Source organism: Mesoplodon densirostris, chromosome 3, assembly GCF_025265405.1.
Source record: "Mesoplodon densirostris isolate mMesDen1 chromosome 3, mMesDen1 primary haplotype, whole genome shotgun sequence".
In the NCBI taxonomy this organism is placed as follows: domain Eukaryota; kingdom Metazoa; phylum Chordata; class Mammalia; order Artiodactyla; family Ziphiidae; genus Mesoplodon; species Mesoplodon densirostris.
In genome coordinates this window covers 128,544,759-128,571,985 of record NC_082663.1, presented here as the reverse complement: position 1 = coordinate 128,571,985, position 27,227 = coordinate 128,544,759, and the positions used below count along the sequence as shown (strand labels likewise).

The 27,227-nt window shown below is 36.7% G+C and overlaps 1 protein-coding gene across 7 annotated transcripts in view; it reads left to right on the top strand.

Annotated features, from left to right (window-relative positions):
• CSNK1A1 (casein kinase 1 alpha 1) overlaps positions 1–22,071 on the top strand; it is a 49,477-nt gene extending 27,406 nt beyond the window's left edge. The window contains exons 5-12 of one of the 7 annotated variants that reach the window (XR_009531485.1): positions 1,067–1,150; positions 5,253–5,392; positions 7,036–7,114; positions 8,095–8,169; positions 11,415–11,521; positions 12,797–12,909; positions 17,072–17,466; positions 18,212–19,173. Coding sequence is in view for 5 of the 7 variants with exons in the window: in XM_060093612.1 (XP_059949595.1) it covers positions 1,067–1,150; positions 5,253–5,392; positions 7,036–7,114; positions 8,095–8,169; positions 11,415–11,521; positions 12,797–12,909; positions 17,072–17,124 (651 nt within the window). In the remaining 2 variants the exon portion in view is untranslated. Of the gene's footprint in view, positions 1–1,066; positions 1,151–5,252; positions 5,393–7,035; positions 7,115–8,094; positions 8,170–11,414; positions 11,522–12,796; positions 12,951–17,071; positions 17,468–18,211; positions 19,174–20,673 lie in introns of those variants that run through there. The other 6 variants (XR_009531486.1, XM_060093615.1, XM_060093613.1 and 3 more) reach the window with 6 other exon arrangements.
• The last annotated feature ends 5,156 nt before the right edge of the window (positions 22,072–27,227 follow it).

Here is a 27,227-nt window from a genome sequence, read left to right as displayed (position 1 = left end):
CCCTAATCTTTTGACCATTTCCCAGCCCTTTTCTTCCCATTTTCTTCCTGCTAAAGACCCATTATCCTCATGTGATCCGTGTTCTGCATGTTGACATTGCAGTACATGGTTTTTGTCTTAAATTTAATGATGGCCTAGATAATACCTCTTTGCTTTTTTCCCCCCTTTAAAATAGCTTATTAATCACATAGTTGTGTTAGGAAATCCAAATTTACCAGTGATACGTAAACCTTTTTAGAATCTTGTATCCTCTTTTAGAGATATTAAAAAGAATATTGTGAAGTTGCTTTGCTGTTAAACAGATTCAGAGAGACCCTAGGGTTAGAAGTGCAGTGTTTTACCTAAGATACAAATTCTAAATGTTGTTCTTGAACATTTTAGATTAGTGTTTTGTTTATGTAGTTGGTTTTTAGTGTTCTCTGTATTGTAGTTTGAAATATGCCAGTTGTATGAGACTGGATTCTTTGGTCAGCTTGTTTCAGTAGTTTTCTATTTGTGGGTAAAGAGTTGGGTGGGGGGCGCTTTTGAGGTTGATTTTTAAAGTCAAATTTCTTATTTGGAAAATTGTTCTGAATTTGATATTTAGGAGTAGTCACTCCAATCATAGTGAATTTGCTCATCTCTTCCAGTAATCAGCCCTGCATGCTTATGAAAATAAATTTTAAGGTGACTAAATGCCTTCTACCTCTTCCTTACTGAAGATTTTTTTCCCCTGTACAATCTTTTTTAGGGGAAGGGCAGATTGTGGTACCAAAGATTGCAGATCCAAATTCCCTCCTTTTTTATTAATAAATTAAAGAGCCAAATGTCACCATTGCTATCCCTGTTTCAGGCAGTGACACAATATAGTGGCATTAAAAACCTGAGTATTTTCCAGAATTCAAATGTTCTTAAGCATGTGATTCTTATTTGGAAAACTGAGAAGCTACAGTGCTTGGTGGAAGAAGGATGGCATTTGGCTACCCTGTTCTTTCTCTAATGCCTCGGTGTTGCCTGTCTGCGCCGGCCATTGTTGCAATGTAAGCAATACTGTTTGATGCACTGCCACCCTCTATTGTCTGTTTAGTGTTTAGAATCTCCAGTGGGGAAGAGGAAAAGAAGCATGACTGTTAGTACTTCTCAGGACCCATCTTTCTCAGGATTAAACCAGGTCTGAAACTGTCTCCTATTCCAACCTCAATCCCAAATTCATGTGCTTTTCTTTCTTACTGTTTTATTTTGATTATTTTTGTTTTGTTTTAATTCTGGAGAATGTAGATCTTGCTCAAGCACCTCTTACGTTGGCATTATTCAGACATACTTGGCAAACATATAACATTACTAAGATGTTTCTTTGTGGCTTTTGCTTAAAGTTTGTAAAATTTAGAGAAAACCTAAATGAAAACAGGATTATGTTTAGATCTCTAACATCCACATGAGGAAATGTGTTGGTCTACCATTGAAATTCTTTACCTAATGGTAAATTTGAGATAGACTGTTCAATTTTTAAAAATAATTTGGAGTTGCATTACTGCTGAATGATATTCTGCGTCAACTCTTCCCCTTCCCCTAGCGTACTTTAGGTAAGTGTAGATCAGATTTCAGATCTAGTTTTTCTAGAATTGATTACCTCAATATAAGAATTCTCTCAGCTTCAAACAAGTGGCATAAAATGCTTAAAGAGCATTATATGCTCTGGAACTAGAATATACTGTATTCTAACAACATAACGATAACTGAAGCACTTATCAATTACCATCAGTAACACATAAATAAAATAAACAGTTGCATAACCTGATGATTTAGTGTTTAGCAGGCTAAACACTCCAATAACTTTCCAAATATTTTTTAAATGCAAGCAGAACTCTTCATATTTACTTTTGTAGAAGTTAGATAGCTTTATTACTGTATGAATTTTCAGATAAACAAGGGAAAATAATTTTTAAAAATCACACCATTTAGGTACTTAATCTTTGAAGCTCCTGAATGAACGAATCTTTATCAATTTAGTATACACTGAGAAGTAAGTATTGACATAAGTAATCAGAAAAGGAAAAAAGTTGCATTTGATATGTGAGCACACTTTGTAGTTCCGTTATTAAACCACAAGTATCATCTGGGTAATCATTTAATCCTTTTCCATACTGCCCAGCATTATTTCAGGAACTACGTTCTCCCACTGTTAAAAAGGTTTCAGGAATTCAATTTTATTTTTATTCACAAAGAAATACCAACTGTGGTAACTAGGTCTTGGTTGGGCAGAGAGGGAGGATGGTGGGTAATTAGGTACGTTGTAAGGCAACTTTACTGCCCTATTTTTACTTATCCGTATACATTCACACATTTTACTTATATTTTATAACATAGTTATTTAATAATAGGTTTTCTGGGTTATAAGGAAAAATAATATTGTGAATTTTCTGAAGGGCAGGAAAATGTGACTCCTGGTTAGGAGAAAAACTGTTGTAAATACCAAAAACTAAAATTGGCAGTAGCGTTTCTGAAGAAAATGCACGTCTGCTGAATGGAGTTATCCCAGCATACCCAACATTAACTCATTTCCACATTCCTTTGAAAAATATGCTGCATTCTTTAAAACAGCCACAAATTTTACTTAGAACATGTAGTTAAAATCCACAGAAAAGCAGCTTGACAACCAGAGTTTAAACGTCTCTTTGCATATGCAGACCTATAAAAACACATTATTTTATGACGTTGAATACTGACTTTTCCTTTTTTTTGTTTTACCTTTACATATCTGCGGCTATTGGGTTGTATCCTTGGTATCACATGGTTTCATGTAAATATTTCCCATTTTATATGTTTTTACTCGTTTTAAATTCAGTGCATAGAGAGCGACTAAAGAAGCATGATAGGTACCAGAAGGTAATGAACTATCAAGAGATTTTAAATTTTAAGTAGTTTTCAGTTGTTTGCTCTTAAAATGGGATACCTTTGTTTATCAGTGACATTACTTTTCCTGACTCATTTTCAGTTTTTATAGGAGGAGAAAATTAAAAAGTTTTTTGCTTTGATATTAAGGATTGAGATAAGAAGGTAGTGTTTGTCCATTTTTGTTTTCTTAATAAGTTAGGTTTTTGTCCTTTAGAATTGTAGAAGGAAAGAACTCTAGTGAACACTGAGTTTTTATAAAGCAGTCTTTTAGTTGTGAGAAAGTGGTTATTGAGTTGCAAATGGAGCTGTTGAATCTAGACATGAATGTAACTATCAGACATAACCATGTCAGAGTTGTTCCTGTTTTCTCCTCCATTTGGAGTACTAAAGGAAGCAATCTTAGAAAATAATCCTTAGAAGAAAGTTTATGTCCTAATCACTTTTTATTCATAACCCACATAATTCTTTTTTTTTTTTTTTTTGCGGTACGCGGGCCTCTCACTGTTGTGGCCTCTCCCGTTGCGGAGCACAGGCTCCGGACGCGCAGGCTCAGCGGCCATGGCACATGGGCCCAGCCACTCCGCGGCATGTGGGATCTTCCCGGACTGGGGCACGAACCTGTGTCCCCTGCCTGCATTGGCAGGCAGACTCTCAACCACTGCGCCACCAGGGAAGCCCCCACATAATTCTTTAGGAGACTTTTTAAATGCCATGAAGCTGGATGTCCTTTTGTGTTTGTTTTTCCTTTGTTTTCTTTTCAGCGTGAATCTGTAGAACTTAAGTCATAATTTTTGTTTTGCTTAACATAAGTATATTTTGCTCATTTTAATATTTGAGTACTGAGCCAATTTTCATATCGAAAGAAACTTAAAGAGTATGAGCTTTATTTCTCTTAGTGTTTTATAACATTAACTTTCCTGTTCCTATTTTATAATAACTCAGTTGTTCAAGAAGTGAGTTTAATCATACTAAAGAGCTTTCATTATCCAGTTACATTTTACTGAAAATTTAATCTTCATTCTTTGTAGTAGACCAGGTTAAAATAAGTGTTTCATTGTCAACATGGTTACAGAAGCTCAAACCTCAGCCTTTCCCATCCAGTGTATAACTATAGTGCCTGCCTGAAATATGCATTTTTCATCCTCCTAAAAGAAGCACTTGGTCATACCTTTTTCACTTAAATCAGTAACTTGCTTTAGTTATTTTTTGACACAAACCCTAACAGGCTAGGTGGTCATGTTTCTCAGTACATCACAGACTGTAAACTGCAGCAGAAGGAGCCTAATGTCAGCCTAATGGGAAGAAAAACTACGAAATGTAGGTGTAACTAGAAAAGAATAGTGTAGGGCTACATAGTATAAGAGCACATAGGCCTGCTTTGCTTGATAAACTTTGTAGATATAACTTTTGATAAGTGATTTGATGATAAAGGCTAAATAAAATTTTAAGTTAAGATTATTTTGATTTAGAAGGTAGGTAAATGTGAACATACTTTGGGTTTTTCCCCCCAAAATACTTCTGTTTTTTTTTCTTGTTCGTATAAAAGTTTTAATCATGGAGAGTAAACCTGAATTAATTTTAAAAATTAGCTACATTATAAATGAGTATCTTACGCCCTGTGTACCATATAAATGAAACAGCACTAAACATTATTTTGTTCTAAAATACTACTTGGTTTCTGGTTAGCTCATTTAAACACCTTTATTTAAATAAATAAATACTTAAGTGCTTTTTAAGACTTTAGATCAACTTGTTATATTTTCCAGAAGCTTAAGCTGCTCACATGCGTAAATGTCAGTTGGAAATAAAATGAAATGCATGCTTGTTTTAAAATGCTTATTTATTATAAGTAAAAATCTTGGTTTTGTTGTCAATATACAACTTTCAGAGTTGTCTTATTTTAGATAATGAGCATTCTGTTGGCATACTAAAGAGTGGCCTTTGTAGAATGGAAGAGTTCCAGATAGCTTATGTCTAGTTTTTTAAAACCCCATGCTTGTTTACCAGTGTAACAGGATGTCAGGCTTCATTATGGCATACAGCACACTTGTCAGCAACTCTGCTATTGAGCATGTATACATTTCTCCACTATGTTAGAGGTTCCAAAGACAGGTGCTGAATGTGTAATGAACTGGGCCTATGAAACTGTTCAGCTGGCAGGGATCAACCGCTTGACTTAACTGTATTTTTTTAACTTGATTTATTGATGAGGACTAATAAAAGCTTATTGGAGTGTTAAGTTTGTTCATAATCTGTTCTGTTTATGATGCTTTATTTTGATATAATTGAACAAAATAGAATAGATATCATTTAATGAGTAAGAAGCAGTTTAACTGAACAAGATTGGAAACCTAATGTCTCTTTATTTTCTTTTAAAGTTATTCCTTATTGATTTTGGTTTGGCCAAAAAGTACAGAGACAACAGGACAAGGCAACACATACCATACAGAGAAGATAAAAATCTCACTGGCACTGCTCGATATGCTAGCATCAATGCACATCTTGGTATTGAACAGAGGTGAGTTTGAAAATTGAATGTGTTTATCAAATCCATAGCAAAAGCCATTGATGGTTTTTTTTAATATTTTAATTAGTTTCTTACAATATCTAAAGATGTTTCTTGGCTGAAGATTTTAAAGACACTTATTAATCCTTTTACCTGCTGCTTTGGACAGTGCAGAGAAGCCGATTAAATGAGGCCTTTTTGTTTTCTTTGTTGAAGCTTGTCTTTTGAGGAGAAAATATTGCATGATGGAAATTAGAAGCATAAATGCAACTTTATGTTTCTTTATGCAGCTAAAGACAATACTTTTTTTCTTAATACTGATCTTGGGCTTTTTAATATGTTAGTGATGTAAGTTGAGTTTAGAGGAGGAATGTATTGGTTATTTTTACAAGGAAAATGTTATCTGATTCCTAGTAAACCAAAATGTGGTTGGTGGACCATCCCCTGTTCTACTCTTCCACCCCTACATAAATGAATAGGATTTAGTTTAAACATTGTCATAATTTCTGTGGTCTTTCTATTTTCTGACTTGAATTCTAGTTTTTCATCTACTTTCATCTTTTGTCAATCATTTTTCTTTTTGCTCCTTAAAATAAGTGTAGAGGGCTTCCCTGGTGGCACAGTGGTTGAGAGTCCGCCTGCCGATGCAGGGGACATGGGTTCGTGCCCCAGTCCAGGAAGATCCCACATGCCGTGGAGCGGCTGGGCCCGTGAACCATGGCTGCTGAGCCTGCGCGTCTGGAGCCTGTGCTCCGCAACGGGAGAGGCCACAACAGTGAGAGGCCCGCATACCGCAAAAAAAAAAAAAAAAAAAAGCATAGAAATGATATGCTTCCAGGTTAGGGAACTTCATGAGAATGAGCTTTTAATAAGCTTAGGGAATAGCCATGAATATCTGAGTACCCTTGGTTAAAGTATAGTTTCACATCTTCTGTAGGCCATTACCAGTCCTTAATTACATGTATCTGTCTGAATATGTGTGTAAGTGTATATGTATGTATGTGTGTGTTTGTGTATATATTCATATAGATGTTTAATTAGCTTTAAGTTGTAGATTTTTTCAGCGTTATCCCTAAATAATCTTTGTGAGCTTCTGATGTCCTGCTAGATGGTCCTTCCGTCTTTATTAACCTCATTTAGAAAGTTATTTAGCTAAATTCTTTTTGCTCTTTAAAAGTTAAGTTGCAGGGGCTTCCCTGGTGGCGCAGTGGTTGAGAGTCCACCTGCCGATGCAGGGGACACGGGTTCGTGCCCCGGTCCGGGAGGATCCCACATGCCGCGGAGCGGCTGGGCCCGTGAGCCATGGCCACTGAGCCTGCGCGTCCGGAGCCTGTGCTCCGCAACGGGAGAGGCCACAACAGTGAGAGGCCCGCGTATTGCAAAAAATAAATAAATAAATAAATAAATAAATAAATAAATAAAAGTTAAGTTGCAGGATCGTGTTGGATTTTATAATTTTGGATTCTGTGAGGAAATTTTGTTTAGAAGTAACCCATTAGGAACTTTTTAAAATTACCTTAACTGAGTAACTTCTTGCACAAGATACCAAATTACTTCCTCTCCTTGCTTGGAAACATTTTTTCTTGTGTACCTGGCTTTCTTTCACATGTTCTTCACAATAATTCCAGCCTTTAAATTTACATTTTCTTTTCTAGTCGCCGAGATGACATGGAATCATTAGGATATGTTTTGATGTATTTTAATAGAACCAGCCTGCCATGGCAAGGACTAAAGGTAAACCAGACTCACATCACCAGCTTTTTGTTTTAAGAATACAAATACACATTGGAGATGACCTTTAAGGTCCCTTTTAAGTATGAGGTTTTCTGAGAGTGAATGACTTTATTTTTACCTTTTATTGGTAGAATAAAATCTGATGGTTTCAGTAATAATTAGGTTAATAGACTCTCACAGTCACACTTGAGGAACAGTTTCCTTTGGGACAATTAGCAGGTATCCATTGGTAACCAGTAGAATTACCTGGAAGGAACTTGACATGGGCTAAAAAGGTGGAGACATTCTCATTTTGATGTTTTGCCATTATGTTGAAAATGTGTACTTTTATGTACGGTAGAACTAGTTTATTCGGTAATACTAGCTATATTATTTAATTGTCCTCACATTTTACTTGTTTCCATTAATTAGGAGTTTTACCATTACTTTTGTGAGTATTTGTATGGTAATGATAAATTACTGTGTCCAAGAATTTAATGGCTGTTAGTTGCTTTATTGGTCCTTTAAAGGTAAATGGTCCCTATATTTATTGAGCATCTATGAGCTTGACAAATTGCTCAATGTGTGGGTAGCTTTATCCAGTGTGAATATTTTTACACTGGAAAAATAACACCAGTTATTAGTGTCACTAAATGATGGGCAGACACATGTGTTTGGTATTGATCTGCTTATTTTGCCCTTGTTGAAGATGGGTTAAGAAATTTCATTTCAAATTTGACTCCACCCATTTTTATTTAAATCATATTCCTGTTAAACTCACCCTTTACTAACAGTTAAAAACGTTCTTGAAGCAGAAAGTCATGTGAAAAGTTAACAGTTTAGGAAAAGGAGATTGCATATATTATACTTTGATTTCGTTTATTCTAGGTTATGATTTCTCTTGAATCTCAAGTTTCCTTTTATGTGTAGTATGTTAAACTAGTAAGATTCTTCTCATAATACTGAGTACATCTGTGTGATTTGATTCTTATTCTCCACAGGCTGCAACAAAGAAGCAAAAGTATGAAAAAATTAGTGAAAAGAAGATGTCCACACCTGTTGAAGTTTTATGTAAGGTAAGTGTACATGATGATTTTTTTTTTAATATAAATGATCCAGGAACAAAAAGGAACATTTTATTTTACAGCCTCAGAACTTAAGCATCCTATTGAGTAGCTATTTACTGTTTTAAATTTACTTTGGTTGATTCTTGGTATCTTTAAGAATGACTTGAGGACTTCCTTGGTGGCGCAGTGGTTAAGAATCCGCCTGCCAGTGCAGGGGACACAGGTTCGATCTCTCGTCTGGGAAGATCCCACGTGCTGCGGAGCAACTAAGCCCGCACGCCACAACTACTGAGCCCACACACCGCAAGTGCTGAAACCCATGCGCTTTAGGGCCTGTGTGCCGCAACTACTGAAGTCCATGTGCCACAAGTACTGAGCCCACACACTGCAACTACTGAAGCCCGTGCACCCCAACAAGAGAAGCCACCTCAAGGAGAATCCCACTCACCGCAACGAAGAGTGGCCCCCGCTCACTGCAACGAGAGAAAAGCCGGCGCGGAGCAACAAAGACCCAACACAGCCAAAAAAATTTAAAAAGGAATGACCTGAACATATGAGTCATTTAAAAATAATTGTTTTATGTTTCTGGTTTAGGCCCTATGATCTGTTTTAAATTGGAGGAAAAGGGCTTCCCTGGTGGCACAGTGGTTGGGAGTCCGCCTGCCGATGCAGGGGACATGGGTTCGTAACCCGGTCCAGAGGATCCCGTGTGCCGCAGAGCGGCTGGGCCCGTGAGCCATGGCTGCTGGGCCTGCGCGTCCGGAGCCTGTGCTCCGCAACGGGAGAGGCCACGGCAGTGAGAGGCCCGCGTACAGCAAAAAAAAAAAAAAAAAATTGGAGGAAAAATAAGAAGGAGGTAAACTTTTCTAATAGAACCTCAATTCCAAACCTCAAAACCAATTTATGAGAAAATTAAGAAATATTCCCCTTATTCTTAAACTGGTGCCAGAGAAGAAAGGATATCCACAATTGGCATATCAAGGAATTAGGGAAACAAAGGCAAGCAGATTAGAACAATCCAGAAATAAGAAGTGTCCAACAGTATAGATGGCAGTTTGAATCTGGCTTATTTCTCTGAAATCTCAAACTTTGAAGAGAGGCACGTGAGTTGAGAGTGGAAAGATACTTGTGTCATGATGTCTCTTCCATAGAAAGAAGACCACATGGTCATCTTTGTGACGATTGCATACCTGAAATAATTAGAAAACAATATATAATTACATATTTGGGTGGTAGAAGGGAGAAATCAGCGTGAGTTGAAATAGTACTTTTGAAGGGAGTAAAAATGATGATGTCTTTATGAGTCTCCCCATCCACAAATTTGCTTTCTCTTTTTCTGCATATCTACAGAAACAGAGGGTTGGGAAATTATGATCTTTTCTGAGACTCTTTGGGGATTTGTTTTAAACTATGAAATACATATTAGGTTAATGAATAAAATATTCAGGGAGAGAACGGGAGGATTTAGTACATTCTCTGCTTGTGTGCTGCATCTTAATTTTGATCTGGAAATTGTGAACTACATTTCTCTTTTTGGATTAGACACATATAATTGATTCAGGGTGCAGTAAACACCGAAGTATTAGGTATTACTATAAAGTAGAAGTAAGTTCATTTGATAAATGCAGAATACTATTAATACAGACTGTGAATATATATTAAAAGTTGAAAAGTCCTCTTGAGAGTTTTTTAAAAATTAAAATGTACAATATGTTTATTATGTATTTCTAACTGTCCACCAGAAAAGAAAATAGCATAAAAGTACTTTATAAGGGCTTCCCTAGTGGCGCAGTGGTTAAGAATCTGCCTGCCAATGCAGGGGACATGGGTTTGAGCCCTGGTCCAGGAAGGTCCCACATGCCGTGGAGTAACTAAGCCCATGCGCCACAACTACCGAGCTACTGAGCCTGCGCTCTAGAGCCCGCAAGCCACAACTACTGAGCCCCCGTGCCACAACTACTGAAGCCCACGCACCTAGAGCCCGTGCTCTTCAACGAGAAGCCACTGCAATGAGAAGCCTGCGCATCACAACAAAAAGTAGCCCCCACTCACCGGAACCAGAGAAAAGCCTGCGCACAGCAACAAAGACCCAACGCAGCCAAAAATAAAATAGATAAAATAAATTTTTTTAAAAGTACTTTGTAAAAATTAAATTTGTTTCCATCACTGTAATCAATAAAAAATAAATGTTGTGGATATATACATTCTGTCCTACGTTGTGGATGTGAGAAATTTATCAAAATCATAAGATTTTGGGAAGAGACTGCCTCTTTTAACTCATCTCCCTTCACATTCACATTTACGCAAAGGGAGGAGATGTGGGGATTTTTGTTGTTTAAATACTTTGCATTTCTAGGTTCCTAATGGCAAAATCCTTTTGGTGACTAATATCTACAGCCTTAAAAAATGTCTGTATACATCTTTGAGAATCTTTGCTAAGAAACCAAACGTGGAAACAGTTTATGCCACAGATGTACTTATTAGTATTGTCTATAATAGGGAAAAATGGAATCCTCTAAATGTCCAATTATAGGGAACAAGTTAATTATGATGTATTCATTAGGTCAAATAATATCCAGCCATGAACTTCTAAAAAGTTGATGCGGAGGTTAGAAATGACATAGAAGGATGCTTGCAATCTTTTAATGGAAAACGGAATATATTATGTATGCAGTACGATAACAGTTATGGGAAAAAAAGACAAACCCAATATATTCATAGGGTGTGGTATTGGATTGATCTATATCATAACAATGGTTGCTTTGTATAATTGCACTCTTGATTTTACTTCTCTTTATATAGGTTTATACTGCTGCTTAAAAAGAAAGTAATTTCAGAATGGAGAGAGAATACCCATTCACTGTCCTGTTCTGGCAAAGAACATTACTGGCCTTGTTTTTGTTGTTTATTCTTTATTGCCATCCAGTTATTGTACATTGATAAAATAATAGGTTAACAAGTGGGATATCTAAATTATTTAAGAACCCGATACTGTAAGGAAAGGATATATATTTCCTCTACCAATATTAAAAGATATAGTACATAATAAGGTGGTTGGGACAATGAAATTTTGTCAAATTTATGAGGATACCACACCATATTATTGTTGTTTTAGTTCTCAGATCTTCTAGCAAAGTAGTAAAATATCCTCAAATACATTTCTTGCTTGTTTTTAAATACATTGATTTTTCTGTCTTAAATAAGTTTTTTGTTGTTGTTGTCTTAACTTTGTGTTTTAACTCTTGAACTCGTAGGGATTTCCTGCAGAATTTGCCATGTACTTAAACTATTGCCGTGGGCTGCGCTTTGAGGAAGCCCCGGATTACATGTACCTGAGGCAGCTATTCCGCATTCTTTTCAGGTCAGATTTTAAGACTATAAACTCCAGTGAGGGAAATTAGTTCAGTCTGCCCAACATATCTACTCTGACAAGTAGCAAGTAAAAGTGGGTCTAACCAGTGTGAATGAAATGTTAAGAAACTGTGAGTTTGACATTTTTCCATTTCCAAATATCCTTGAAATATTTTAGTTTGGGATGGAGAAACTTAAATCAAACTCAAAGTAGAATATAAATTTTCCACAATAGTTACACAATTCACATTAGATACAAGTGACTGTTGGTGGCAGTTGGAACTCTCCAACTTGGTAGAGAACCCTGCTCAATACCAAAATGAATAGCAATTAAAATATCAGGCAATAATTGGAGTTTAGTGGAAGTAGGCCCAAATTCTAGGATTCCTAGGTATATAACCCATAATTGGTCTTGAACAAAAGGGAAAAATAAAGTACATGTGGCTTAAAATCTTAGTTGGGAGAGAAGAATTAGGGACAATCCTCTAATCCTAGAAAAGTCTTCCCAAGTCACCAGCATAGACATTGCCCTCTCAAAGTTACAGTCTCACGTCTACTCTGATTTGTCTTTAGGGGATACCTTCTGTTAAGAATATTCCCCCAGGGCTTCCCTGGTGGCGCAGTGGTTGGGAGTCCGCCTGCTGATGCAGGGGATGCGGGTTCGTGCCCTGGTCCGGGAGGATCCCACATGCCGCGGAGCAGCTGGGCCTGTGAGCCATGGCCGCTGAGCCTGCGCGTCCGGAGCCTGTGCTCCGCAGCGTGAGAGGCCCACGTACCGCAAAAAAAAAAAAAAGAATATTCCCCCATAACTGACAGCTTGACTCAGTGTTTTTGTTGTTCATGCTGCCTTTTCTTTGGCTGCACGGTGCCGCTTGTGGGATCTTAGTTCCCCCACCAGGGGTTGAACCCACGCCCTCGGCTGTGAAAGGGCGGAGTCCTAACCACCGGACTGCCAGAGAATTCCCTCATGGCTGCCTTTCATTCCCACTCCCCTGCTCATTTCAAGAAAGTTTAAAGGCAGCTTCTTTTTGAAAAGGGAGAGGATTTATTCTTGAATACAGCAGACCAAAGCGATGACATCATTTCCCCCCAATTGAGGCATGTAAAAAGTGGAATTAACTGAACAGTAAGTCATCTATAGGGAAAGAAATCTTGTAGAAGCTGCCACACTTAAGAGAAGATATTCATTTCCTTAAAAAAATGCTCTCACTGTCTTGAAAGTTCTGTGGAGTATTTAATTGGACCCTATTAATAATGGGTTAACATATAATTTTATATTTTCCAGGACCCTGAATCACCAATATGACTACACATTTGATTGGACAATGTTAAAGCAGAAAGCAGCACAGCAGGCAGCCTCTTCAAGTGGGCAGGGTCAGCAGGCCCAAACCCCCACAGGCAAGCAAACTGACAAAACCAAGAGTAACATGAAAGGTTAGTAGCCAAGAACCAAGTGACGTTACAGGGAAAAAAAATTGAACACAAAATTGGGTCATCCATTTCTAACAGTGTTAGATCGAGGAGGTGGTTTTAAAATACATAAAAATCTGGCTCTCTGTTTTAAAAAAAAGACGTCCTTGGAAAATTTGACTACTAACTTTAAACCCAAATGTCCTTATTCATATATATGTATATGTATTTGTATATACATATATGTGTGTATATTATTATCATTTCTCTTGGGATTTTGGGTCATTTTTAACAACTGCATCTTTTTTACTCATTCATTAACCCTTTCCAAAATAAACATTCGGTGTTGGGAATATGGTATAATCAATCAATCCAAAATCCTAGACCTAACACTTGTTGATTTTTAATAATGAATCTGGTTAGCCATGGTATTTTGACTTTCTTTCCAACTAACAGTGTTAAGAATTTTTCTGCATGTTAATGCTTTAGAATTAAAAATGGAAAATTGTGAACATGATCTAAGTTCAAGAGGTGAGTCTGGCATTGCCCCCGAAGTGTCTATCTTCTCAGTTGCAGAGCACCTCATTTACTCTCCTTTTTTTTTTTTTTTTAAAAGAGAACCTAGTTCGCCACTTTTCATAGACCTCTAGCTTCTTAAATTTTATTTATTTATTTATTTATTTATTCATTTATTTATGGCTGTGTTGGCTCTTTGTTTCTGTGTGAGGGCTTTCTCTAGTTGCGGCAAGTGGGGGCCACTCCGCATCGCGGTGCGCGGGCCCCTCACTATCGCTGCCCCTCATTGCGGAGCACAGGCTCCAGACGCGCAGGCTCAGTATTTGTGGCTCACGGGGCCAGCTGCTCCGCGGCATGTGGGATCCCCCCAGACCAGGCTCGAACCCGTGTCCCCCGCATTGGCAGGCAGACTCTCAACCACTGTGCCACCAGGGAAGCCCTACTCTCTTTTTTTAAAATTTTTTTTTAAATTTTTGCTGTGTTGGGTCTTCGTTTCTGTACGAGGGCTTTCTCTAGTTGTGGCAAACGGGGGCCACTCTTCATCGTGGTGCGCGGGCCTCTCACTGTCACGGCCTCTCTTGTTGCGGAGCACAGGCTCCAGAGGCGCAGGCTCAGTAGTTGTGGTTCACGGGCCTAGTCGCTCCGCGGCATGTGGGATCCTCCCAGACCAGGGCTCAAACCCGTGTCCCCTGCATTAGCAGGCAGACTCCCAAGCACTGTGCCACCAGGGAAGCCCTCATTTACTCTCTTAAATGCTCAAATAACTGAAAAGCTCAACACATCCTTCCTTATCACAAAAATAAATCTCTCTTTTAGTTGCTGCTTAGCTACATATGTTCTTAATTTCAAAATGATTTTTTTCTTAGGGCTTTACTTTTTTTTTCTTCTTTTTACTTTTTTTTAATTGTACAAATATTAGGGGTCTAGGGGTCTACTGTAGAATTAAATTCTGCAGTTATTCCTCACAAAGTGAAAAAAAAAACAAACAAACTGGGGCAAATGCCACTGAGCTGCTAGTCTATTTCCTTTCTATATCTCTCTGGCACTCTTAGTGCTACTAAGGAGTAGAACTGTTAGGGCACAGTGCCATTTCTTATCACTGTTGCCATACAGTTCAACTCCTGTGTTTTATGTTTTTTGTCTGTTTTTCTTTTCCCCTTTCTGGGGCTTACCTCCTAATACCTGCCTACTTCCTGGAAGTGCTGGGCAGGTAAGGTTTGTTTTTTGGTTTCTAATTATGTAATTTCTGAATCACTGCTCTAATCTGAACTTGGTCTTTTTTGGTCCATATTTTACTGTTGCAATTAAAAAATTTTATAATTTAAAAATAGGCTCTAATCTGAGGATACTTTTCAAGTAGTATAGTTAACTGATGTCATCCTCTTCCCAGCAGCTCATCTATTAGGAATGAAGTTGAGGTACTTTGTTTCCACGTTTCTGGGAAGGATCCATGGTTGGAGGTTAATGTAGTGGAAGTTCTTAGAGGAGGAAGTTTGAACTCAAGATAACAAACACTAATGCTTGCCCAGTGCTCTACCTGTGCATCATAGTTGGAATTTAATTGTCCTTTTTGAATGTTTTAATCATTATATAACTAATCATATTGTCAACAGGTTCTTAATGAGGTAGGTGGCTAATATTGCTGAGAAGTGGTCCTGCCATTTAGGTAAGACCACATAGACTCTCTAAACTGAGGACCTGACACCTACAGTGTATTTGCTTTTTCTCACAAAATGAAACCAGTTTTTAACTAAAGCTAGCTGGGATAATAGGATCATCACAAGTTGCAGTTTCTAGAACGAAAATTAGGTTGAAATCTCATCTGACCTAGAACATTGCACTTCAGGCATTCAGCAGCCTTCAGAAAGAATTACCTTATTTTGAGCTAGTTCCCTTGTTAGTTTACTGTGTGTCTCTTACTCAATAAACAAGCAAAATTTTTGTCCTGCCTTATCTAGGTCTTAAAGATGAGAATTTGGATCCACTGAGTTAGTATGTTTCATTGGAAAAAACTGTAATTAAACTTAAGTTTAATCCTTACTTTGTATTGTATTTTTCATAAAAGCAACTTAAAATCTTATAAAAATTTCATAGCATTATTAGACACTGAGGTTATACAGATATCACACAGACATGAACTTGTAAAATCTTGAAAATTTGGACTTTTCATAAAACCCACCACATATCACTGACTGCTTTCAGAAATGCATTTCCAGGCAGTATGTTTTGACTCTTAAGCAAAATACTGCTTGCAATTAAAACATGGCACTCCACAGAATACAAAGAACAAAATTCTTTTTAATCTTCGACTCGTTTTATTTTGGATATAAAACTTAGTGCCCTAAACAAATCTTACACAAAACCCCCCCATATATAAAGCCATGAAAGCATAGCACAGTTGAGGGTGGTATGAAATAAGTATGGGGAGTCTATTTCCCCTAACTAACCTCTACCCCAACCCCATTATCTGGGTCATCCAGTAAGAAATCTTCTGTGAAGCCTGGAGTTTGAAAATAACTGCTCTAGCTTTACTTACTCCTGATTCCAATCTCTAAATAATAAGGGTGTTTGAAAACATATTCTCTTAGGATTCCCTACAGTAAGCTTTTATTCAAGGAAGAGCTCAATGATTCATTGATTTCAAGAAATCTTTTCCGTGGTGATGAAAAAAAATTGTATTACATTTTTCTAGTTAAAATTTTAGATGTGCTTTTTAAATATATCATTTGTTTTTCACGAGTTACCCTTTCAGGGGTTTCCACATCAGAGGATTCAGTATCTTAAATGGATCTTCAGCAAGTAAATCTCTATATTGCAGACACATACATTCCTGGGGGAAAAAAACCCCAAATGGTAGCTTTTACTAATATGTTTTCTATGATAATTTTGGAAAAATCTTTATCTGATGTTTCTTCCATTGAAAGCTATAAGTTGTTTTAGCGGTTTACTAATAAGAATGTGCAAAGACTTTAAAGTCTGACTTATTCAGCTAAGATGGACTTATATGTAATAGACTTCTGTTTACTTTTCTAAAGAAAAGATCTTTTGAAATATTCCATTTTGAAGGCCATCAAAAGACTACAAGGCGTCTCCCCTAATGCTCACTATGATCTGTACTGTTTTTAAGTGCTCAGGTGCCACAAGGCTACAGTTATTGTTTTTATACACATTAAAGAGGAAAACAAAGAGGATACACTTCCAAATTCATTTTCACTCCCTTTTCTTCAACTATATTTGATTTTAAGGAAAGTACTTTTCAAGACATTTAAGAAGTAAAGGAAAAAATATTTTTAGGACATTCAGAATTCAATTAAGTTTACCATTTCTTTAGTTGAGGGCAGAGATGGGGAGAATTGCAGAAGGTAGTGAAGCCAAAGGTGGATCCTCTCCTAATTCTACTATTCTCTTCATCTTAACCCATCTGTTCACTATTCCAGTCATTGCTACTAAGCATAGTTTTATCATAATATACATGGATGTCAAATTGTTGGCATTTAATAGATTGGAAATATTTTTTCCGTCACATTATCCTACATGTTCATGGTCTTCCTTGATTTACCTTCCAGTATTTACTGGGCTTCACTTACCATTTATGTCTAGCTTAACTTTTTCTGACTTCACCAATTGCTGCTAGGAACGTGGCTGGTCATTCAGCAACGTAAACCATATCACAGGGGAAGACCTTGAAGTATCTGGAGAGACTGCTCTGCTCCGAATACTCTCAATCCACAGAGGTGCCGGGGAGCTGCATCTGTTTGCTGAAATTTTTGTCAGCTTTTTTTCACTGTGGACAAAAAAGCTGGAGAGAAAAGAACCAAATAACCCAACAGGAAATAAAGATGAGTGCTTAAGAGTTGATCTGAAGTGATCTGAAGCCCACCTCTCGAAGGCTTGTTGGACCTATCAAACTTTTCAACTTGTCAGATTGCAAACAACTGTCAGAAGACCTAGAAGAGTACAGTGTTGCTGTGACTCAGTGGTGTATAATGCAGATCATCTACCAGTTGGGGAAGGAATCAGTTGTAACAGGTATTTTAAAATTCATCATCCGTAGAAATCTGTAGCAGAATTAATTCTGTAAAAGAGGAGACAAAATAAATCAGGTCATCAGTCTTTTTTTTAATGCAGCTTAGGGGTGATGTGTACCTGCTATACTTAAGTTGTCATTTGTCTTATTTGTAGTGATAAAAATAAAATCTATCTTTCCCAACTAAATACTTTTTTAGTTTCTGTGGAAAAGGAAGAGTTATTTTAGTTTTTGTTTTTTCCTTCAACTTTTATACTGTCAGTCTGATTCAGAATTCTCCAAGCTTGATTCTGATTCTATACAACCAGAAAAACCACACAAGCATATTATAGGAAAAGTTAGTTAATATAAATGGCTTTGCATAGTGAATGTAAATATTATAGTCAAAATTAATTTTTAAAAGTTATGTCTTATACTGTGAAAGGATTCTAAATTTTAAAAGCTCATCGCAAACTTCCTAGCCTTACTATTACGTAAATATATCTTTGAACTAGTTTGTGGTTCTGTTGAAAAACAAAATCAAGTTAATCTGAAGTTAATTTACAGATAGGAGCGGATACATACTTTCCAGATTTCAGACTGAGGGATAGAATCTCCTGGTTAGTTGTAGAAAAATAAACATTCTTTCTCCTTTTGCAGATTTGTAAAGAAAACTTAAATGTATCTATTAAGTCCTGAATTTGTCACATTAATTCTCCAACCCTGTTTTAACTACTCCTCCCCCCCCCCCCCCCCGCTCTTTTTTAGGAACAAAGGGATTCACTCCTTCATTCCTTATTTTAACTGTTGCAGTGAAGATGGGGTTTTGGACTTTAGAAACCAGGAGACACCACCTAAACTACAAGACAAACCAAGGACTAATTGCACACTGAGGAAAAGAATACTTAGTACTTGAAGATTGAATCTTGAATACCTGCTGAATGCTCCTATTGAGATTTTTCCTAAACAAGCATCTGTAACATTTTAGGACAATTCACCGGAGAAACATTGATCCCTGGGTGGAATATCCTACCATTGGCCAGTCTGAAGAGTTAAATCTGGATTTGACTGCTCTATTCTACCAGGAATATTGTTAGGCTAGCCTTTAACCAGCCCCTAAACAATTGTAATCATTAAATAACCCAGCAGTTCTTCAAATATCAGATTAAAAGATGAACAGATACAATTCTTATCCCTATTAAAGACAAAAGAGTTTTCTAATATTTTGACTGACAATGTAACTTACGTTTTCTTTTTAGTTTGTTAGTGACAGTGGTTTTCATTTTAATGCTGTTTGGATATTCAACATAGTACAGGTTTCCCCTGTCTGAAAGTAGGGCATTCGAAACCTTTCCTAAGCTAAAATGGCATAAAGCAAAGAAGCAGTTACCTTAGGATACATGTTGCTGATAAACTGAGATAATGCATGGATGCTAGCAGACTGCAGTTCAAAGCTGTGGCTGCTTGAGGCTGATGGTAGTTCCCAGGGAAAGAACTTGGCGGTGCCATTATCAATACTCGGTGCATGAAGTGGCATAAAGCGAACTTTTCGAAAAGTAGGGGGATACCAGTAATTATTCAGTATCGTGTAATTGTGTAAAAAAGCTACAGTAAAAGAAAACCCAACAATTTTAATGGTTGTGAGAACATTTTTATTGTATTTAATGATAATTGCAGGACTTGAAACCAAATGCTTCTCAGGATAAGGGTCATTGTTATTTAGCTAATCCATAGTTTTAATTTGCTTTAAAATATTCTGTATTTTAATATTGGAACTAAGTTACAGTATATGGTCAGATTTTAAAAAATTTAATTCAGGTTTGATTTGACAGCCTTTTCTTTTTGTGGTTTTACACTGCTAATCCTATTTAATAACATGCATCAGAAACGTAGTATTCCTGTGGCAAAGTACATTTGCAGAAAATTTCATTATCTTTCACTTTCGGCATTTGCTTTATGAACTTAGTGCTAGAACAGGCAGCAAAAGCCTGTTTTGCACCTACTCTGTTATTACGGCACTGTGGAGAAACAGAAGTACAACACTCACATCTTTGTCTTCGGAGCTTGTCACAATATAGTTTTCAAATGAATGAAGATGACTTTCTGCCCTCAAATGAAAAAACAAAGGCATACATGCATGAAAAGTTAATTACAGAACTATTTCATTTATCCCACAAAGCCTGCTGGAGATGATCCTGCAAATGTTGAAGTATCAAAAAAGGAGCAGCTTATGATTGACAAAAACATGGTTTGTTCTGAGGAAGTGAGTGATTAGAGTGAGCTAGAATGAGTTATATAGGTTGGCTATAAAGAGGAGGGGTTGGACCAAGGGTCATTGATGACTTAAAGGAGGCCTGTAGGTGAGAGAAGGTGCTGATGAGATTTTCATGATGTAGAGACAGCATATTCCCTTTAGCTATAGATAAAGCTTGTAGCTATTAAAAATGGGTGTATTTCCTCTGATTGCCTTCAGCTGTAGATAGAACATGCAGCTGTTATTGCCTGAGCCTCCTATTCAAACCTGCCTTTATGTGGAAGCCCTGAGGTCTCATTTGTGGAGGAGGAGAAGTGTATTTACAGGGCGGGGAGGCTTGAAAGTAAAGCCAGAAAGCCTCACTCATCTACATTTTCAAATCAGTGGTAAAAAAAAACTAATCTTTTTAGTGTAACTGATAGACGTAAAGAAATTTTAAAGGTCTAAGGTTTCTGTATAAAAATCATATACTTAAACCAGGTTTGTGTTCAGTGGAATAACTCAGATAATTATGCCTTGAATACATTTATTATTAAAGCCTTTTGTTCCTCGTTTGTATCAGAAATAATGTACAGAAAAGTTCCTGCTCACAGTATGATTAAAACTACTTTCTAGTTGATAAAGCAATCTTATTTTTTATTTATTTGACTAATAAACAATGTATTGTAGGTACTAGAAATACAGAAGTAAACAAAAACAGGCTTATTGGAATTACCACTAATTCTCTTGAGAACTGTATGCTGGACGGGAAGGCATTAATTCACTGTATACCACTCCTGCCTAGAGGCATCCAGTACAGAAGTTTCCGGTTTTTTAAATTTTAAACGCTAACCTGACGTAGTGATTTTCAAATAGATGAAAATAACATATGAGTTACCATTCTAAAGTAATTATTTCCCTACTTTGGGTGTGGTTAAGAAAATTTTTAACTTGGAGTTTAACATTCTTTTTTTCTGTTTTGATTTTTTTTTAATAGGTTTCTAAGCATGAATCAAGGAACAGAAGAAGCAGAGCAGATGATTGGAGCAGCATTTGTTTCTCCCCAAATCTAGAAATTTTAGTTCATTATGTACACTAGCCAGTGGTTGTGGACAACCATTTACTTGGTGTAAAGAACTTAATTTCAGTATAATAAACTGGCTCTGGGCAGCACTGGCGATGCTGTGTCCTGAGTTGTAGCCGCTGTAATTGTGAATATTAACTGAGATAGTGAAACATGGTGTCCAGTTTTCTATTGCATTTTTTCAAGTGGAAAAGTTAACTAAATGGTTGACACACAAATTGGTGGAGAAATTGTGCATATGCCAATTTTTTGTTAAGATCTTTTATTTTGAACTATACTGCTTTGAGATCTCATTTCAGAAGAACGGCATGAACAGTCTTCAGCCACAGTTGTGATGGTTGTAAATGCTCACAATTGTGCATTCTTAGGGTTTATCCATCCCTGGGGTTTGCAAGTTGTTCACTTAAAACATTCTTAAAATGGTTGGCTTCTTGTTTGCAAGCCAGCTGATACGGTAGCAACCAAAGATTCCAGTGTTTGAGCATATGAAAGACTCTGCCTGCTTACCTGTGCTAGAAATAACAGCATCTAAAGTGAAGACTTAAGAAAAACTTAGTGACTACTAGATTATCCATAGGACTCTGCATTAACTCTATAATGTTCTTGGTATTAAAAAAAGAAAGAAAACATATTTGTCACAAATTTAGTTAACATCTTAAACTGAACATGTATGTATGTTGCTTAGATAAATGTAATCACTGTAAACATCTATGATCTGGGATTTTGTTTTATTTTGAAACGGGAGCTTTTTTGTTTACAAGTTCATTAAAAACTATAAACTGTTTCTGTAAGGAAATGAGATTTTTTTAAAACAAAAAAATGCCTTGCTGACTCACTACGAAATCAAAATCTCCCCAATTTTTTAATAGACTACTTCAAGCCATTTGTTATGTAATATTCCTTTGCGAATCATTTTAGATTTAGTGTCATGACTTTTTCTCAGATTTTTTATTTAAAAATATTTTTTCCCCTGAAGCGGAAAGGCATTCTTTCATCTTTCTTTTCTTTTTCTTTTTTTTTTTTTTTTTTATGACTTGTAGGCACAATACCTAGTGCTGCAGCTGCAACTGCCAGGACTTGGTATTGTAACTTTTGCAGCCTCAGACTAACAGCTGGACTGATTTTGAATAAGAATGAAAGCGTTAAAGGGTTTAACTACAAAATGAAACTATTGTTTAAATTCCTTGTTGATTGGCTCTAAGCAGATTGACTCCTAACCTTGGAGAGCATCATACCCTGTTAGGTTCTTGTGATTGCTGACCCTCCCTATCCCCCACCCATTTCTATAAATTATCTGCAGTTCATCTCTCAGTCTTATGTGTGGCTCTTTTCTTTTTCTGACCCAAGAGAAAGAAAAGCTTAATAACTAATTCATTAGTGTAATTTGTTCATTTATAGCACATCAGGATAAGTTAAAAGAACTTTTGTCTAAAAATGCTGCCAGGCGCCTATTTGTGTAAATGTAGGTATTTTGTAAAATAACCTTGAAATTGTAAATTGACATGTGTTTGGTCAGATTGTGTCAGGTTTGTTTTTTTTTTTCTTTTCATTTGAAAACTACGTTAGCAATAATTAATTCAATGACGACCACATTCTGCCATTAAAAGATATATTAGCACCATCATACTGCAGAAATCTTAATGAGTATGAACTTTGGGGTAGGCAGCTTCTTTGTTTGCTTTCTATCCACCCGTGTTGGTTAAGGTATTTGTTTCTTGACTATAAACCCTTTGATACTTTTAGCCAGAAATCAGTCTCATAAAGCTATTTTTGAGTATAGTTTGTGTAAAATAAAAATGTTTAGCTTTGGTAATAACTTTTCCAAGCTGAACTCCCTCTAGCAAGATATTTTTCAGTGCTTTTATTTACTATGCACTTAGACTATGCACTTTTTCTGAAATATTTTTGTAACACTTTTTTGTATTTTTGCCATTTGAAAAGGTTGTGGTGTAGTTGGTCTGTAATTAAGTTGCAGATTTAAAACTGCTGTTAGCTTTGTAAATCAAAATATAGGTGTTTTTGTCCTGGTATATTGTCATTCCATCTGCAGCTGGAGCTGGAATACCATTGATCTTCTAGCTACCATTCATTTTCTTCACAGTTCACAAAAGAAGAATGTGAAATTCAGTGAATGCTGTTACTAATCCTGTCGGGAGATGAATCTCATTTCACCAAAATTAAATTATGTTTTTCCACTAAAATGATGATACAAGTTGAAGACACATCACTCTGAAATTGGAAGACCACCACTTAAGGCTCCGCAGTGGCTTACTCAGCTGAACTCTAGGTTACTGCTCTTTATTTTGTTCACCCATTGGGGGGTGCAGTTTTTTAAATGTTGGGAGATGGCCATTCTAACTACTGTTGAATGTCTCTGTTTTGGGAAGGTATAACAAGAAAATAAAAAAATATATATGAAGGGAGAGACTGGTTATCTCCTCCCATATGGTTGTGCTCATGCTCCTATGGCCTGCAAGTGGAATTATGGAGGGTTGCTTTTACTATTATTTTCTATCAACAAATATTAAGAGATTTTTCCTATTTCTACTAGTCCTTGCAATGTTTTGAGCAGATTATACTTTAATAATTATAAATTTAATTCCATTATAATAAAAATACCAAACAAAAGGATTTTAGAATCCAAGCCACTGAGCTAGTTTTCTCTTAACATTTGCTGAAATACTGAGATTACGTTCTTGTAACTTGACTAGAGTGAACCATGGGAGGGGGTGGCCTAGATGTTTTCAGCCTAGCTTCTAAAAATTTGCCAGTAGTTTGTGAGATAGTTGACTCTTTCTGAGCCAGACTGATAGCAGAGCAGTATTTTAGGTTTTCTCTTCGTCAGCTTTTAGACAGTGATAACCGTGTGACCAACATGTAAGTAGGTCTGTGAGGTATAGTAAAATGTTACAAACATAAAAATTTTAGGTATCTCAGATGTGCTGTTCCTTTTGAAGTGAGACTATACTATAATCACGTGACGGTTGCTCACAACATTTGGGGGATCCCCCCAAAAAAACTTCCACTCTTCTCTGGAATATATTTGTTGACAAACTTCTAGTGCACTTCTCATCTTTCAAACAGCCTAAGATGGCGATGAAATAAATGAGTGTAACTTGATCTAATCAGGCTATGCATTTAATCATCAAATAGTATATTGTTGAAGTAAAATGATTTATATTCTGAAATGACATGTTAGGCCAGTTTTGAGGACATATGCAAATGGTATAGTGGAAATGTTGAGCAATATCAGAGCTGTTAGAGAAGCTAGCTGTCCCAAGACACATTTTAAGTTGGTCAAATTCACTGTGTCTGTTGCTTGGGGCTGTGGACCCACGGTGGCTGGAGTTCTATGATGAGAACAAAGGTGCAGCAAGTTTGAGACCTGGGAATTCACACTTAATTCTGTTGTTTGGTCTCTGCTCCTTTTCAGCCAGGTGGGGCAAATTGGTTCATTATACCTTTTACTTTTACCAAACGAGATCACTTAAAGAGGTTTTTCAAGAAGCTCCTACTATGTTGTTGCCTTTCATGTACCTCTGTCTGGATTGAAATTTTGAAGAAATGTTTGTAATATTAATGATTGTTTTTAGTATTGGGAGCAATGTTGAGATGTTTGGTGTCAGTACCACCCAGGACCTGAGAGTCAAAGCACCTAACTCATTAGATGACTCCTACATGAGTAGAAGAGTAAAATGGAGGTGGAGAAAGTCTTAAAGAGACCAATAGATCCATGTCCTTCATCGTGCAGAGGCTAGCCAGAGCAATATAAATCATAGTTATTCATCTGATAGTTAAATTAAGGATTTTTATCTGGCCATGTATCATTCCAGTTGTACATTTTTCATAGGTAAATATTTGTAAGAAGAGTTTGAAGAAATGATTTTAGCTGTTTTCCATCACAGTGTACCTTCCAGTTTGACTTTAGGATGTCAGAAACTGCACCAGCTGCAGAATTCAAAGGTGACCAAGATAATTCCATTTTAACAACTCACGGTGTAGTAGAGGAGATAGCAATTTTGTGCCCCTAAGTTACCATTACTAAAGAGTGAGCATTTGGATGCTGTGGGAGCACTTAGCAGGGACATCTAACTCTTGGCGTTGTTTAAGCCTTTTGGAAGAGTAGGCTAGAAGTCGAAGCAAGTGTGGGAGCAGATTCGTTAGATGGGGAGCAGCAAATGAAAGATATGAACTACAGACAGGTAAGTGTGGCAGGTGAAGAATAAAATAAAGAGCCATTTAAAGAATGGACAATATTGAAAGCGCCCTTTGGAAGGACCACAAAGTATTGGTTGAGGGATAAATTGGAGGTTGGGAACCCATTTAAGTTGTTGTAAGAGACCAGGATCATTCCACAAAAGGAAAAGCATTGTGGAATACCTGTGACTGAATAGGAAACTAACCTATCCAGAGAGTCCAAGCAAAGAGAATATAGCAAGGGAGGATTAGATCATTCATTGGGACTGAAAAGAGGACAGAGATTGAACTCCCATTGTTCTGAGAAAATCATGAGAAATGCTGTAAAATGAGAAATGCTGAAGCACCTTACTTGCTGAAAGTAGTAAGAATCGTGGTTGTATTTTAGAGGAATTTGTATGGTTCAGTTCTCCAACATGGTGACTGTATTTCATTGGGAGGAAGTGGAAAGAGGTTATTCCATTTTAAGATGAAATTTAGCAGTTCTATGAGTTGCTAACCTTCAAAAACCACTCTATTTGCCTTTAGCAAAATTCAGGTGTTTCATATCTACATTTCTTTGATGCCATTAAAAATGTTAACACAGATTGCTTTATACTCTGGAGTTAAGATAAAAACTTTTTCTTTTCATTGATGAAATAAATTGCCCGTTTATCTACTAAATAAATAATATAGTCATTGTTCAAACCAGCAAGACAAGCAAGAGCTTAATACTAGGTCATCTTAGTGAACCACGTCAAGACCCTGTGTTTTATATAGTCCTTTAGTTGACAAGGTGCTTTTTAAGCTTTTTCATTTTGTAATTTATCTTGATATTATTTAAAACAAAATTACAAGAAAAGTACAGTGATCCCCTTATGCTCATGACACAGATTCAACAGTTGTTAACATTTTGCACCATTTACTCTACTGTTTGTACATTTGCTCTTAAACTTAGCCATTTGAGAGTGGGTTGCAGAATCATGACCCTGTACACCTAAGTGTAATTTCCTAAGAACTAAGACGTTATTACATTAACCATGGTGCGATTATCAAAATCAGAAATTTTTAATATTGACCCAACTTTCTAGTACAGTCTGTTCCATTTCATCAATTACCCCAGTGTCTTTCATAACTTTTTTTTTCGAGTTCTGTCACAGATCCAACAAAAGGATCATTTCTTGTGCTTTGCTTGTTTGTGTAGCGTCTTTTAATTGGGGACAGTTCCTCACCCTTTGTCTTCAATGAGTTTAGTATTTGTGTGTGTCTATGTAGTAATGTTTCATTTACTTCCCAGCTGTGTTCACTGAGGGCCTAGAATCCATGATATTACAGTAGCAGTGAGCACACCTAACACCTAGATCTTGATTCCTAAATACTAAAAGAAATCATGGCTCCTTGGAGAGCTGTTTGACTTCAGGGCTGGAGCAGAGAAAGTACAAGATGAATCTGAAACATTCTTTTGTGCCAGAAAGGAAATCTCAAAAGTGATGGGTACATGTTGCAAGGACACAGGAGTCACTTGAAGGGTTCTTACTGGCCAAATCTATCAATTACATTAGCAAAATAATGATAGCAACTTACCGAATAATAACACATGATTTACATATTGATATAAAAAATGAAAAGGGGAAGTAGAAAGCTAATAAAGGTGAAAGTAACGATGCATTAGAAAAGTCATTTAGCGAAAAGTGGCAAGCACAGGTTTGACGAGTAGAACGTTCACATTGTCTTAAATGTCTCCCTACCTACTGAGTGCTTGAACACTTAGAAAATATTCTTAGCCTTTTTTGAACCTCATTCTCAGTTTGAAAGCAGAATGATTGTCCCCATTTTAAAGATTGGCGTACTAAGCTTTCATAAAAGTCCTGCAGAATTTGAATTTATTTAGAACTTTATGATTTCAAAATTATGTACATCATCTCAGTTCTCTTTTAACAATCGTATGAAACAGTTACTGTTATTCCCATTGGATAACTGAGGACAGTAGGACTACCTTAGGCAAGACAGTAAGTTTTGCAGAGCCAGAACCTAAAGCTGATTTTATTTAGTTTTTCATACTGTTAAGCAGTGGTGTCCCTTCCCATTTTTCACCATTTTAAACCTAGAGATTGGTAATGTTATTTATATAGTGCTATATGCTAAGCACTTTTCTAAACGCTTTACCTGGATATGCCTAATTGTCACAGCTTCCCCTAAGGTAAGTCCTGTCTCCATATTACTTTTGAAGATACCAAAGCAGAGGGTCGGAGGAGGTACTTCTGTTACTCTTGATTTCATAAATGAAAACT